The sequence below is a fragment of the Arachis ipaensis genome, chromosome B7 (assembly GCF_059453495.1).
Source record: "Arachis ipaensis isolate K30076 ecotype BB chromosome B7, ASM5945349v1, whole genome shotgun sequence".
In the NCBI taxonomy this organism is placed as follows: domain Eukaryota; kingdom Viridiplantae; phylum Streptophyta; class Magnoliopsida; order Fabales; family Fabaceae; genus Arachis; species Arachis ipaensis.
The window spans coordinates 123923355-123938811 of record NC_142442.1 but is presented as its reverse complement, the minus strand read 5'-3'; the positions used below and the strand labels follow the sequence as shown (position 1 = coordinate 123938811).

The window sequence follows — 15457 nt, the reverse complement described above, 5'->3', positions numbered from 1 at the left end:
GTTTGCACTTGATGAGACCAGGTGTGATACTTACAATTGTCCAGTACCTTCACGCAATGAACCACCAGTATTGACTACAGTTGAAGATGAATTCAAGCAATTAACTTGCGGTCTGAACTTTTCTTATTGCTTTTTCACTTTTTCTTGTTTTCGTGAACTAGATAAAACAAAATTGGAAGCATATATCAAGTATAGAGTCATCTTTTGCTTCTTACTTAGATTTTTTTCAACATCAGGTTGGTAAGAAAGCTTCTAAATTTTACTATGGAATGAAATTTCTGAATGCATTAATTGTGAATGAAGATTGGGAATGTTCTGAATTTTAGTATGAAAATGGAATTTCTGAATGCATTGAATCTTAATTTTTTGGGCTTCTCAATAATTCTGATTTTAGGGGTTTTATTTCAATTTTTTTGGAGTTTTCAAGGTTCTGATTGTTGCTTCTTAGGGTTTTCTGAATTTTTCTTCATTTTGATTATGAATTTCTGAATGCATTAAATCTTAATTTTTGGGGCTTCTTAATAATTCTGATTTTAGGGGTTTTATTTCAATTTTTCTGAAGTTTTCATGGTTCTGATTGTTGCTTCTTAGGGTTTTCTAAATTTTTCTGTATTTTGATTATGAATTTCTGAATGCATTGAATCTTAATTTTTGGGGCTTCTTAATAATTCTAATTTTAGGGGTTTTATTTCAATTTTTCTAAAGTTTTCATGGTTCAGATTGTTGCTTCTTAGGGTTTTCTGAATTTTTCTGCATTTTGATTATGAATTTCTGAATGCATTAAATCTTAATTTTTGGGGCTTCTTAATAATTCTGATTTTAGGGGTTTTATTTCAATTTTTCTGAAGTTTTCATGGTTCTGATTGTTGCTTCTTAGGATTTTCTAAATTTTTCTGTATTTTGATTATGAATTTCTGAATGCATTGAATCTTAATTTTTGGGGCTTCTTAATAATTCTGATTTTAGGGGTTTTATTTCAATTTTTCTAAAGTTTTCATGGTTCAGATTGTTGCTTCTTAGGGTTTTCTGAAATTTTCTGCATTTTGATTATGAATTTCTGAATGCATTGAATCTTAATTTTTGGGGCTTCTTAATAATTCATATTTTAGGGGTTTTATTTCAATTTTTCTGAAGTTTTCATGGTTTAGATTGTTGCTTCTTAGGATTTTCTGAATTTTTCTACATTTTGATTATGAATTTCTGAATGAATTGAATCTTAATTTTTGGAGTTTCTTAATAATTCTGGTTTTAGGGGTTTTATTTCAATTTTTCTGAAGTTTTCATGATTCTGATTGTTGCTTCTTAGGGTTTTTTGAATTTTTCTGCATTTTGATTATGAATTTCTGAATGCATTGAATCTTAATTTTTGGGGCTTCTTAATAATTCTGATTTTAAGGGTTTATTTCAATTTTTCTGAAGTTTTCATGGTTCAGATTGTTGCTTCTTAGGGTTTTCTGAATTTTTCTGCATTTTGATTATGAATTTCTGAATGAATTGAATCTTAATTTTTGGGGCTTTTTAATAATTCTGGTTTTAGGGGTTTTATTTTAATTTTTCTAAAGTTTTCATGGTTCTGATTGTTGTTTCTTAGGGTTTTTTGAATTTTTCTGCATTTTGATTATGAATTTCTGAATGCATTGAATCTTAATTTTTGGGGCTTCTTAATAATTCTAATTTTAGGGGTTTTATTTCAATTTTTTTGAAGTTTTCATGGTTCTGATTGTTGCTTCTTAGGATTTTCTGAATTTTTCTGCATTTTGATTATGAATTTCTGAATGCATTGAATCTTAATTTTTGGGGCTTAATAATTCTGATTTTTGAAGCTGTTTCCTGGGGAAAAATACGAGGATCTACAAAAAATGTTAAGGTACATCCTCTATATGATTTCACGATTACTTTTCTTCTTGTCAGAATTCTCTAAATTTCTGTGGTAAATGCTATGGCTATAGTTTCATACTTTTGGGTTATTGTAGCCAGCTAATATCATCAATCATCATCCTGATTTAGAATATGACTGAAAATTCCAAGGTTCATCCAATTTTATATTATAAAATACAACCATGATTTCTACTAACATTAGTAGAATTGCAAAATATGCTGATGTTCATTGTTCTTGTTATATTTATTGGACTTCTAAAGATTTATGTAACGTAAGTCAGTATATTTTTATCTTTTTTCCAACTGATGGCCAAATTTCATGTTGGAGGAAAAGATATATCACAATTCAGACCTTATTTATTCTTCTGAATCATATTGCTGTGCCCGTACTTGTGTTCTTGATTTTTCTGTTTTCCACTTTGATTGAGTAATGTAAATTTGATATTTTCCTCTGTTATACAGAAAGATTGCTTTAGAGGAGTTTGAGGAACATTGATGGACATTCTAGGACTTGAAGATTGCAATTTGTTGAGCCATGACTCCGTAAGTTTTTTTATCTTACTTATACTTGTATGTTTTCATATGTATATTATGAGCTTTGTGCAGTTTTTTTTCCATGTTGAATGTCTTTTATGTGTCTTTTTCATTGTTTCTTAATTTTAATAATAATATTTTTATGTGCCTTTTTTATGAATTTATATACTTACTGTGCATAAACATTATTATTTATATGCTTATTAGTTAAATAGTAGTAATAATATATGAATAATTAGGTTTTTCAAGACCTAGAAAAAGATTGGATGAATTTACCGAGAGATAAAACCGAGTTTAGTAATGGTGTCAATGACTTCTTAGACTTTGCTTACTCCATCGGATACCTGCAGGGAGAGGAAATCTTATGCCCTTGTGCAAAGTGTTGTAATTTCTTGTGGCACAAAAGACAAACAATTTATATTCATTTGATTGCCTTTGGATTCGTTAATGGTTATACGAGATGGATTCATCATGGAAAAAGCGTAGTCGGCATGGATGTTGATAGCGATAGCGATAGTGAGATTGATAGTGAGAGTGAGACTAACTCGTATGACGACATGGACGCCTTGTTGAACGATAGATTTCGGGATGTGGCACAAGCGGAAGGGATAAAAGAAGGTATGAATGAAGATGCAAAAAAGTTCTATAACTTGGTTGAAGAGGCTAGCAAAGAACTGTATCCCAGTTGCCATGGGTTTTCTACGTTGTCTTTTCTATCTGACTATACTTGTTAAAGTGTCAACATGGGTAGAGTAATTCCTCTTTTATTTCTCTCTTGGAGTTGCTAAAAGAGGCTATTCCTAACTTAAATATTTCTACTTCTTTCAATAAAGTCAAGACTATGGTGAGAGGCTTAGGTCTTGACTATAAAAAGATTGACGCATGCCCGAACGATTGCATGCTATATTGGAAAGAGTACGAGAAGGACACATCTTGTCATGAATGTGGCACTTCTCGTTGGATTGTGCATCCTCTAGTTGAAGCTGATGTTTTACCTTCAAAAAAATATCACAATATTCCTGTGAAGACGATGCGACACTTTTCCCTAATTCCCAGGCTTCAAATAGTACTCATGTGCTCAGCAACAGCTAAAAGCATGAGGTGGCATGATGAAGAACGCAGAAAAGATGAGAAGTTAAGGCATCCCGCTGACGGGCAGTCATGGAAGGACTTTGACAATCGTCATACAAATTTTGCTCTCGATCCCCGTAATGTGAGACTTGGCTTGTCAAGTGACAGATTCAATCCATATCGAACCATGAGCATATCTTAGAGCACGTGGCATGTTGTTTAAATGGCTTATAATTTGCCGCCATGGATGTCTATGAAACAGGAATACTTTATGTTGTCGTTGCTAATCCCTGGACCAAAGTCACCAGGAAATGATATAGACATTTACTTGCAACCTTTCATCGAGGAGTTGAAGAAGTTGTGGGAGGTCGGGGTGGAAACATATGATGCATCAAAAAATGAAACCTTCCAAATGTATGCAGCTCTTATGTGGACAATTAGTGATTTTTCGGCTTACGCAATGCTATCTGGCTGGAGTACAAAAGGGAAGCTAGCTTGCCCTTGTTGTAACCATGGGACTTGTTCTAACTATCTTAAATATAGTCGCAAGACATGCTATATGGGTCATCGTGCCTTTTTGCCTGAGGATCATCCATGGAGAGCTAACAAGAGATCTTTCAATGGAAAAGTAGAACATAGGCAAGTTCCACTATTATTGTCGGGTACTGAAGCTTTAAGTCAGTTGGAGTATGTGGATAATTCATTTGGGAAGCTAAAACCAAAGAAAGATGATTCATGGAAGAAGAGGTCAATATTCTTTGATTTACCTTATTGGCAGTATAACACATCACGACACAATTTAGATGTGATGCACATAGAAAAGAACATAGTTGATAGTATTCTTAGAACTCTGATAAACCACTATTTTATGGTTTATCTTGTGCTCAATTGAGTGGTTTTTATCAACTCTTTACCCACTTATTCATACTATTTGCATGGCTTTACAATTCCTTCCCAGAATTTGTGCTATGATTGAAAACATGCTTCTTTGGCTTTATATTTGCTAATATTAATCCTCTCTTATTATCATTAGATGCCTTGATATGTGTGTTAAGTGATTTCAGAGTTTACAGGGCAAGAATGGCTTGGAGGATGGAAAAGAAGCATGCAAAAGTGGAAGGAATACAAGAAGTTGAAGGAACTGCAAAGCTGTCAGCCTAACCCTCTCGCACTAAAATAGTCATAACTTGAGCTACCGAGGTCCAAACGATGCGGTTCTAGTTGTGTTGGAAAACTAACGTCCGGGGCTTAGATTTGATATATAATGTGCCATAGTTGCCCTGAGGCTAGGCGACGCGAACGCGTGCTACACATGGACGCGTCGCAGTGACAAAAATCAGCGTGGCAGATTTCTTCTCCAGCGATTTCTGGGCTGTTTTCGACCCAGTTTGCAGCCCAGAAAACACAGATTAGAGGCTATAAAGTGGGAGAATGCATCCATTCATCAGACAATAGATCATCATTCATAATTTTAATAATTTAGATGTAGTTTTTAGAGAGAGAGGTCCTCTCCTCTCTCTTAGGTTTTAGGATTAGGATTCCTCTTAAAGGATTTAGGATTTCTTATTATTTCAACTTATTATTTCAACTTCTTCTCAGCTTCAATATTCCTTTTACTTTATATTTTTCTTTTACTTTCAGATACTTTAATGCTTTTCTTTAATTAATTATGTTGCCAAATTGGCTTATGAACCATTCATGTTAGGATTTTCTTTATTTAATATAAATTGAGGTATTTCAGATTTATGATTCTTATTTAGCTTTTTATATTCTTCGCTTTTTCATATTATTCTTGGCTTTTTATATTTGTGATTGTTAATTGTTATTTTTGCTAATTGAATTGAATTCCACTAACTCTAGTCTTTCCTTAGGAGTTGGCTAGGACTTGGGGATCTAACTAATTAGTCCACTTGACTTTCCCTTGCTTTCGTAAAGGTTAACTAAGTAAGATTAAACTCAATTCTCATAAGGATAACTAGGATAGGACTTCCAAATTTTCATACCTTGCGAAGAGTTTTATTAGATATTAATTTATTAATTCCTGCAACTTATTTTCCTTGTTCAAACCTTTCAAAACCCAAAAACATTATTTTCCATAACTAATAATAAGAACACCTCCCTGCAATTCCTTGAGAAGACGACCCGAGGTTTGAATACTTCGGTTTATAAATTTTATTGGGTTTGTTACTTGTGACAACCAAAATATTTGTAAGAAAGGATGATTGCTTGGTTTAGAAACTATACTTGCAACGGGAATATATTCTGAATTCTAAACCGTCAATCATTCGTTCTTCAAAATGGCGCTGTTGCCGGGGAATTACAAACGTGTGCCTTATTATTGGTTATTGTAAATATTTGCTTTTTGCTTGTTTATTTTTTTTTATTTTTTTTTTATTTTTGCTTTTTCATAAATTAAGAGGTTATTGGTTTTTATTTGGTTATTCGTGTTCATCTTGACCTTCAAGTTGTTCTTAGTTGTTCTCTTCGTTTTGATCTAAAAATTTTAAGTTTGGTGTCATTTTATTGTTTTTCTCTTTCCTCATTAAATTCAAAAAAATATCTTTTCTCTTTATTTTAATTGATTTTTTTCGAAAATTACAAAAAAAAAAAATTTTAGATTTCTATTTTAAAATTTTTATCTTATCTCATCTTAGTTTTAAATTTCAAAATTCAAATCTTTTTTCAAAAATCATATCTTTTTCAAAACCTTATCTTATTTCAAAAATCAAATTCAAAATTTTAAAAATCAAACCTTTTTAAAAATTTAAATCTTTTTCAAAAATTCAAAATTTAATTTTCAAATTCAAAATTTAAATTTCAATAACCTTTTAATTTAGATTTGTTTTTATTTTCATTTTAAATTTTTATTTGCTATTATGAGTTCTCACCCCCATCGCTTTAAGTTTGGTTCCAATGTTGTTGTAAGGAATGGAAACTATAATGAAAATAGGCATCAAGGTTGGAAGAATCAAAGATGGGAGGAGCCACAAGGATTTGATCAACCCTCTTGGCAACAACCCCCTCCAATGCACTATAACCAACAACCATTCTGTGATGCATACCAAAATGATGACTATGGTGGACCCCCTTGTAGTTACCAACAAGTCCCGCCATATGCTTATGAACCATCTCCTCAACACAACTCTGGACCACCATACTCACAAGCCCCTTTCCACTATTCACCTCCATATGACCCTAACCCGTATCCACCATACCAACCACCTTATGAGCCAAATGAAACCATACACAGAACCACCCCCATTCCAACGCAACTACTCTCATGAACCACTACCTCAATATACACCATCTCCTTATCATTATCAAGATGAACCACCTTCCTACCATGAACCCTTTCTCCCAACAAATGAACCCTCCTATCCACCTCAAACCTCCTTGGAGAAAGCACTTACCGATCTAAACTCTACTATACAAGCTCTCGTCGCCCAAATCGGACCACCAAATACCTTCAACAATCAACCCTCAAGCTCTAGTGCACTTCTTTTTCAACCACAGAATGATCTCTCCATCCCATCACCACCATCCATGAAAGAAAACCCACATCCATCAATCCAAGAGCAACATGATCCCAATGATGCTATTGACATGGAACAAGAGAGAAGGGATCATCTTCGCAAATCCATACTTCATAAGGAGCTAGAGGAGACCCTAAAGGTGAAGATAGTAAAGACCCTTGAAGTTGAAGGATTGATTGAAGAATCAGTGAAGGAAGACATCAAGGAGGAGTCTGATTTTGTGAGCAAGAGGAGGCCCAAAATGTGGAGATAGGAGAGACCCTTGAAGATGAAAGAATAGTTGAAAGGAGTTGTCATGGAAAGAAAATCATCAAAGATGAGTACGATTTTATATTAAAACTACTGGACAAAGCAGTAATTATTGAAGAGGAAGAAGTGGTTGAAGACTTGGGAGATGCTGAACCTCCATGGAAAAGTCAAGACATAGAGCCTCCTTCCAAGACGATTGCATTTGATGTTGAGGAGGGTGTACAACCTCCAAGGCATGTCATGGTTAAGGACTTGGAAGAGGTCGATCAAGAGATGGAGATTCAAGAAGAAGAAACACAACCTCCCATGCCCTTGGAAAGCAGTGAAGAGGAGATTGAATTGGAAGAAAGTTACCAAGAGGAAGAGGTTGAAATTGAAGAAGCTTACAAGGAGGTGGAAGTTGTTAGAGAAGAGCACAAGGGAGTGGAGCTTGCAAGTTCATTGGAGACCTCTCCGCCTAAGTCACCATCATCCTTCACAACATTCAAGTGGGTAAAATTCATATCCCTTAGCTTTCTCATCCCACTTGAATATGGTTTACTTGAGACAGATGGTCAACTTAGAGCTCTTTGTGGCTATAAGAGTAAGAGGGAGATGGTTAGTGGTAAGAATTGACATGCAAGGTTCAATATGGTTGCATGCTCCAAACTGAAGTATCATGGTTGGAAGAATACTAAATTGTATGGGTCTAGAAAGTTGTTTGGATACCTCAGTGAGAATTCAGAATGCTTACCACCCGGTTGGAACAAAGATGGTCAACAAGAAGACGGGTGCAAAGGCAAGGTCTGGGACCCCGGAATTCAGTCTAGAAATTAACACTCTTGGGGCCTTGTCACTTGCTTTACCTTGCTTGAAGGCTTTCTGCACCTAGTTTGGGATCCCGGAGGCCATTGGAATTACAAACATTGGCGGAGATTCCTAGATGAATTCAAACACAAGCCACCATAACAGGAAGCTCATCAAATGTCCAACTTAAGGACTTTAACTAAAAGTGCTAGATGGGAGACAACCCAGCATGGTATGATCGTTCCTTTTCCAATTATAATTTTATTTAGTTTTGTTTGTTTTTGAATTTTATTTTATTTCATTGAACCTGGAATTATTCATAACATCTGCATACTGCATTCTGTATTTTGCATTTTGCATTAAAAAAACAAAAAACAAAAAAAAATGCACGTGACGCGTAAGCGTCGCTGACGCATCCGCGTCACAAGTGCATTAGGAAGAAAAGAAAAGTGAACAGAGAGTCACGCGAGAGCGTGGCTGGAGGCGTGCCTTTGGCACAAATTGATCCATGCGATCGCTTCGTTGATGCGTCCGCGTCATGTGGGAAAAATGCCTCCCCCCGCGTCCGCGTCACCCACGCGAATGCGTGGCCCTGTAAAATCGACGTAAAGGGGTGTATGGCAGTATGTTGGGCTGGAATGGGGCTGGACTCGTGCTGGAAGCCCAAGCCCTCCCACGCGAACGCGTTCCCCACGCGGTCGCGTCGTTTTCCAAAAATGACCATCCACGCGATCGCGTCAACCACGCAACCGCGTCACCAAAAAATTTGGCAAAAAGAGTTTCAAACAGAGAGTTGCGCGAACGCGAGGCTGCCCTCGCGCCAGTAGCACAAAACGAGTCACGCGTCCGCGTCGATTCATATATGCGCTTTTCGCGCGAACGCGTACCCTACGCGTCCGCGTCGCCTGCGCCGTACAACTTATCCAAATCAGCGCCAATTATCTTATCTTTTCTTTTCTAATCCTAATTTCTTCTATCTTTCCTTCTTTCTTCTTTCTTTCTTACTTTATCCCTTTAACTTCTCATCCCCCTTCACTTCCATTCTATTTCATTTAATTTATTTGCATCCATTCATTCATTGCATTATTTTAATTGGTGTTAGAAATTTATTTGGGCCATTATTTTCTATATTTTTGTGGATTATTAAAGGAATTGTTTGACAATTATATATTACCTTTTAAAGGGTTGCTTGCATGTTCAATTTAATACTTTCAATAGCTTATTTACCATGCTTGTTATGTATTTGTGAAAAAGCCTGTATGGCATTGTGCACTATTTTTCGATTTCTTTCTATCTACTACTCTAAATGCTTGCTTTTCACAAAATCCTTCTTATATTTTATTACTTAAATATAATTGTTATTACAAACATGTTGTTAGTTTGAAAGACTTGGTAATCTAACTTGGACATTGAATGCTTGATCTATGCTACTCATGCCTTTGCCAGGATGCCAATAAACATCTTGCATTTAATTGTCATTACATGCACTTGCTATATTTCCATTGATGAACTTTTCACATGTAGTCATGACCATGTGTTAACGTCATTCTTCTTTATTGTGCATTGATTACCACCTTTTCCGCTCTCTTCCTTGCTCTAACCCTTAGCTTTAAAAGTTACTTTCTTTTTCCTTTTCAGGATGGCCACCAAGAAGGGTAAAGAGAAAGCTACTCCCAAACCACCGGCAAGGGAAGGAACAAAAAAAGAGCCCCAGCTGAGGAACCACAACCCCCATCCACTTGCACATCTTAGCATGCACTGAGAACAGTGCAATATTTAAGTGTGGGGAGGTTAATACCGACTTCCAGGGGTTAGTTACCTTATTTTCAACACCAATACTCTATTTTCTTTGTTTGTTCATTGTTGCATTTGCATATTTAATTGCATGTTTGTTTGATTTTATGCATTTAGTTACTACTTGGTTGAAGTAATATTTTCTTTTTCAAGAAATTTTTATAGTATTTCACTAATTTAAATTAAAACTTTTGTGTTAAATTTGTTTGAAGTTGTATTTGGAACATGGTTTTTGAGCCAAAGAACACACAACCCGTGAGATTTTGAGCTTATTTACATGGTTATATTATTTAACCATAAATTTTTATTCTTGTGTATTTTCTTCTCTATAATTGCAATCTTTACTTTGTTCCACTCTATATGTCCATTATTTAGTGTATTTACATGCTTGCATATGATTAAGGTCATTACTTGTTTTCACTCACTTGTCCCAAATAAGCCTACCCTTTTATGTCACCCTTGTTAGCCACTTTGAGCTTTTTAATCCCCTTCTATTTTATAACCACATTACTAGCCTTAAGCAGAAAAATAAATTAAAAATCCCAAGTTGAATCCTTGGTTAGCTTAAGATAGATATTGTGTATAATTTAAGTATGGAAAATTTTATGGGAACATGGGATGATAGAAAAAAAGGAAATTAAATTGAATAAGTTATTTGAAAATTTGGGAAGCATGCTCATGTGAAATCAAAATAATTAAATTACCATGTGCATTAAAAAAAATTTCAAGTGATTAAGTAAGGGGATACAAAAAAAATAGAATTACCCCAAATGCAAAATAAAAAAAATCAATGCACATGGGACAAAATTCAAAAATAAGTTTGATACATGAGCATGTAATACAAAAGTGGGAAAAATTTGGGTAGCTAGGTAAAGCATTTTAAATTATATAAAGTACGTATATGTTAGGTGAAATCTTAGACTAATCAAGGATTCACTTTGTTAGCTCACTTATCCTTACCTTTACCTCAGCCCCATTACAACCCTGAAAAGACCTCATGATGTTTGCATTGGTATACTAAATATTTGTTGATTGGTTAGATGAAGAACAAGGTTGAGAAAGCATGACTAGGGAAGAGTAGAGTGATTGACCCTAGACACTTGAGAGTTAGAGTGATATACACTACCAGTAAGGGTTCAGTGCTTAATTCTATGTTCCCTGCTTTCATGAGCTATCTTCTTACAAGTTTACTTGTCTTTTATTGTGTAATTTGAATTAGTGGAATTTGATTCATATTTATCTTGGAGGACTTATTTACTTTTAACCAAGCAGGTAGAAACATTTTGCATATAGTTGCATTCACATAGATAGGTTGCATTGCATACTCTCTATCATTCCTCTTCACTCCTTTATAGCTTCTCTTGAGCTTAGCATGAGGACATGCTATTGTTTAAGTGTGGGGAGGTTGATAAACCACTATTTTATGGTTTATCTTGTGTTTAATTGAGTGGTTTTTATCAACTCTTTACCCACTTATTCATACTATTTGCATGGTTTTACAATTCCTTCCCAGAATTTGTGCTATAATTGAAAACATGCTTCTTTGGCCTTATATTTGCTAATATTAATCCTCTCTTATTACCATTAGATGCCTTGATATGTGTGTTAAGTGATTTCAGAGTTTACATGGTAAGAATGGCTTGGAGGATGGAAAGGAAGCATGCAAAAGTGGAAGGAATACAAGAAGTTGAAGGAACTGCAAAGCTGTCAGCCTGACCCTCTCACACTAAAACGATCATAACTTGAGCTACAAAAGTCCAAACGATGCATTTTCAGTTGCGTTGGAAAGCTAACGTCCGGGGCTTAGATTTGATATATAATGTGCCATAGTTTTCCTAAAGCTAGGCAATGCGAACGCGTGCTCCACGCTGATGCATCGCAGTGACAAAAATCAGCGTGGCAGATTTCTTCTCCAGCGATTTTTGGGCTGTTTTCGACCCAGTTTGCGGCCCAGAAAACACAGATTAGAGGCTATAAAGTGGGAGAATACATCCATTCATCAGATAACAGATCATCATTCATAATTTTAATAATTTAGATGTAGTTTTTAGAGAGAGATGTTCTCTCCTCTCTCTTAGGTTTTAGGATTAGGATTCCTCTTAAAGGATTTAGGATTTCTTATTATTTCAACTTCTTCTTAGGTTCAATATTCCTTTTAATTTATATTTCTCTCTTACTTTTAGATACTTTAATATTTTTTTTAATTACTTATGTTGCCAAATTGGCTTATGAACCATTCATGTTAGGATTTTCTTTATTTAATATAAATTGAGGTATTTCAGATTTTTTATTCTTATTTAGCTTTTTATATTCTTGGCTTTAATTGATTAACTGGAGGCTCTTGAGTTATCAAACTTATCATGATTGTTAATTGTTATTTTTGCTAATTGAATTGAATTCCACTAACTCTAGTCTTTCCTTAGGAGTTGGCTAGGACTTGGGGATCTAACTAATTAGTCCACTTGACTTTCCCTGGCTTTCGTAAAGGTTAACTAAGTGGGATTAAACTCAATTCTCATAAGGATAACTAGGATAGGACTTCCGAATTTTCATACCTTGCCAAGAGTTTTATTAGATATTAATTTATTAATTCCTGCAACTTATTTTCCTTGTTTAAACCTTTCAAAACCCAAAAACACTGTTTTCCATAACTAATAATAAGAATACCTCCCTGCAATTCCTTGAGAAGATGACCCGAGGTTTGAATACTTCAGTTTATAAATTTTATTGGGTTTGTTACTTGTGACAACCAAAACGTTTGTAAGAAAGGATGATTGCTTGGTTTAGAAACTATACTTGCAACGGGAATTTATTCTGAATTCTAAACCGTCAATCATTCATTCTTCAAACTCTCTTGGATATTTCTGGCAAGACAAAAGATCACACAAATGCTCGATATGACTTGCAAGAAATGGGCATTCCAAAGAACCTTCACCCCAAGAAAACAAATGGTAGGAAAAAGGTGAAGCTGGCAAAGGCATGCTACTCAATGACCAATGCTGAAAAGTCAATTTTTTGTGACGTCTTGAAGACAGCAAAGTTGCCAGATGGCTCTGCTTCAAATATTTCTTGGTATGTGAACCTTTTGGAGAGAAGAATATCTGGTTATAAGACTCATGATGCTTATTTCATACTTCACTATTTGTTACAAATTCCTATCAAAGGAATACTTCCAGATCAAGTTGCAGCTTCTTTGATTTGACTTAGCTTATTTTTTCATCAATTGTGTCAAAATTCTATCACATTACAAGAGATAGATCAATTAGAAGAGGATATTGTCGCAACATTATGCCAATTAGAGAGGATCTTTCCTCCTTCTTTCTTCAACATTATGATTCATTTGCCTATTCATTTGGCTAATGAAGTGAGATTGGGAGGTCCAGTTCAATTTCGGTGGATGTATCCTCTAGAAAGATACATGTGTACTTTGAAGTCCTATGTTCGAAACAGAAGTCGTCCTTAAGGATCTATTGCAGAGGCATATTTGGTTGAAGAATGTTTGACATTTTGCTCGCGTTACTTACATTCTGGTGGCCAAACAAAATTGAATAGACAACCCAGAAATAATGATGAACCTAATAATTCTATGATGGAAACTACAGATGCATTTTCGAATCTATTTCCAAAAGGAGGTGTTCCTTTGGGAACAAAGAAAGGTGAACCTTTTCTCCTTGATGACAAGTCTCGAGAGCAAGTTCATAGCTACACATTATTGAATTGTCACAAAGTAGACGACTATGTTAGGTAAATCATGCTAATTCTACTATATTTTGGTATTTTAATTAGAAATTTTGATAGGTCTGTTTTATACTTACAAATATTAAACTTTTGGATTTTAGTGAGCATGAGACTTATCAACAAGGAATAAGATGGATGAGAGCTAAAAACCATAGCAAAAACTTTCCTACGTGGTTTAAAACACGTGCTTTGCTGCATGATGTTCCAAATTGGATAAAAGAGCTCTCTAGAGGACCAACCCAATGTGCAAAAAGATATTCTAGTTATTTTATCAACGGATATAGATTTCACACTAGGCAACGTGAGGTAAGATGCAAGACACAAAATAGTGGTGTTACTTTAGTAGCATTAACGACAAGCTTTGCAAGCACAAAGGATGCAAATCCAATTCATGAAAACGTTTCTTATTATGGTAGAGTGAATGATATCATTGAGTTGGACTACTATAAAAATTTTAAGGTTACATTGTTCAAATGTGATTGGTTTGAGGCTAGGAAAGATGCTTATGGCTCGACATATGTGCACTTTAACAAAAAGTGCTATCAAGAAGAGCCTTTTGTATTGGCATGTCAAGTGCACCAATGCTTCTATGTGCAAGATGCATTTGATAAAAATAAACATTATGTAATGAAGACTGTTCCAAGGGACCTATTTAGCATAAGTGATCAAGTTGCCATTGATGCTGAAGATACTTATGAAAATGAGCCATTTGATAATTCGACGGTTCCTTCTATACCTAATGATGATGGTGAAGTAGACTTGGTAAGGAATGATTTGAATGAAGTTCTGGTCGATGTCGCAAAAGAAGTCTATTTTTCCCAAGAGTATAACACAGGATCGGATGAAGAATATGATTCCGAAGACTTTTGAGTGACTTGTTTCCCTCTTTTATGGTATATAAGTCAGATTTATTGCTTTATGTTAGCAGTTTTCAACTTGATTTGCTGAATATTGTGATATAGAATTTTAGGGGTTTTATTTCAATTTTTCTGAAGTTTTCATGGTTTTGATTGTTGCTTCTTAGATTTTCTGAATTTTTCTACATCTTGATTATGATTATGTGTGGGACATATTTTTCTGCATTTTGAATTCTTCTGTATTTTGAATTTTTCTGCATTTTTCTGCCTTTTGAGTGAAGGATATGATTTCGAAGACTTTTGAGTGACTTGTTTCCCTCTTTTATGGTATATAAGTCAGATTTATCACTTTATGGTAGCAGTTTTGAACTTGATTTGCTTAATATTGTGATATAGAATTTGGTAATTGTTTGTTATGATTCACTACTTGATTTGCTCCTCATTTTGTTTTTCATATTTGTGGTTCTCTTGTAACCTCTTCCCCTTATTAGATGCATATGCAATTATATTTTATGGCTGTTTTAATATTTTTATACAGCAACTTAATGGAAAATGGAGCAACTTCAAAGAGAAAAAGGCTGGTAAAAAAGTATCAAGCTCATGCAAAAGTTAAAGAATTTGAAATGAAGGACGTATCTTCTGCTGCAAAACTAGTTCGAAATTTTATAACCAAAGGTGATAAAGGAAGTAATCAAGCCAAAATAGCACAACAGCCTAAGAGAAAAATTTCAGAAATTGGAGACAAACAAAGTAGGGAGAATTCAATGGAAGAGAGAAATAAAACACTTGTAGACAATGTTATGAACTGGTTTTTGAGGTCTTCCCATAACCAAGTGAGGAGTAATATTCAACTAGAAGAACAACCAATTCCTAAGAAGATGAAGAGCAAGGCAAAGTGTTCAGCAATGGCTCTTGATGTCTTTTTGCATACAGAAGGAGTAGAAGTGGAAAGAGAAGAAGAAGATGACTTTGAGTCAATTGGTGAGGATGCTAGAGCTACTGAAAAAGAACCAGCTA

The 15457-nt window shown here is 34.7% G+C and overlaps 1 protein-coding gene across 1 annotated transcript; it reads left to right on the top strand.

The window, feature by feature from the left end:
* The first annotated feature begins 2903 nt into the window (after window positions 1-2903).
* LOC148553995 (uncharacterized) lies at window positions 2904-14453 on the top strand. Its single transcript, XM_088494940.1, has 5 exons — window positions 2904-3030; window positions 3246-3625; window positions 3746-4319; window positions 13448-13589; window positions 13685-14453. The coding sequence occupies exons 1-5, from the start codon at window positions 2904-2906 to the stop codon at window positions 14451-14453; spliced, it is 1992 nt and encodes a 663-aa protein (XP_088351066.1).
* Window positions 14454-15457: the final 1004 nt, after the last annotated feature.

Excerpts from the sequence above, each read along its gene's own strand:
- LOC148553995 (XM_088494940.1), top strand. The coding sequence starts at position 2,904 with ATGGATGTTGATAGCGATAGCGATAGTGAGATTGATAGTGAGAGTGAG. Across the intron at positions 3,031-3,245 it reads AGCGGAAGGGATAAAAGAAG|TCAAGACTATGGTGAGAGGC; the intron begins GTATGAATGAAG and ends CTTTCAATAAAG. Across the intron at positions 3,626-3,745 it reads TTGCTCTCGATCCCCGTAAT|GAATACTTTATGTTGTCGTT; the intron begins GTGAGACTTGGC and ends TCTATGAAACAG.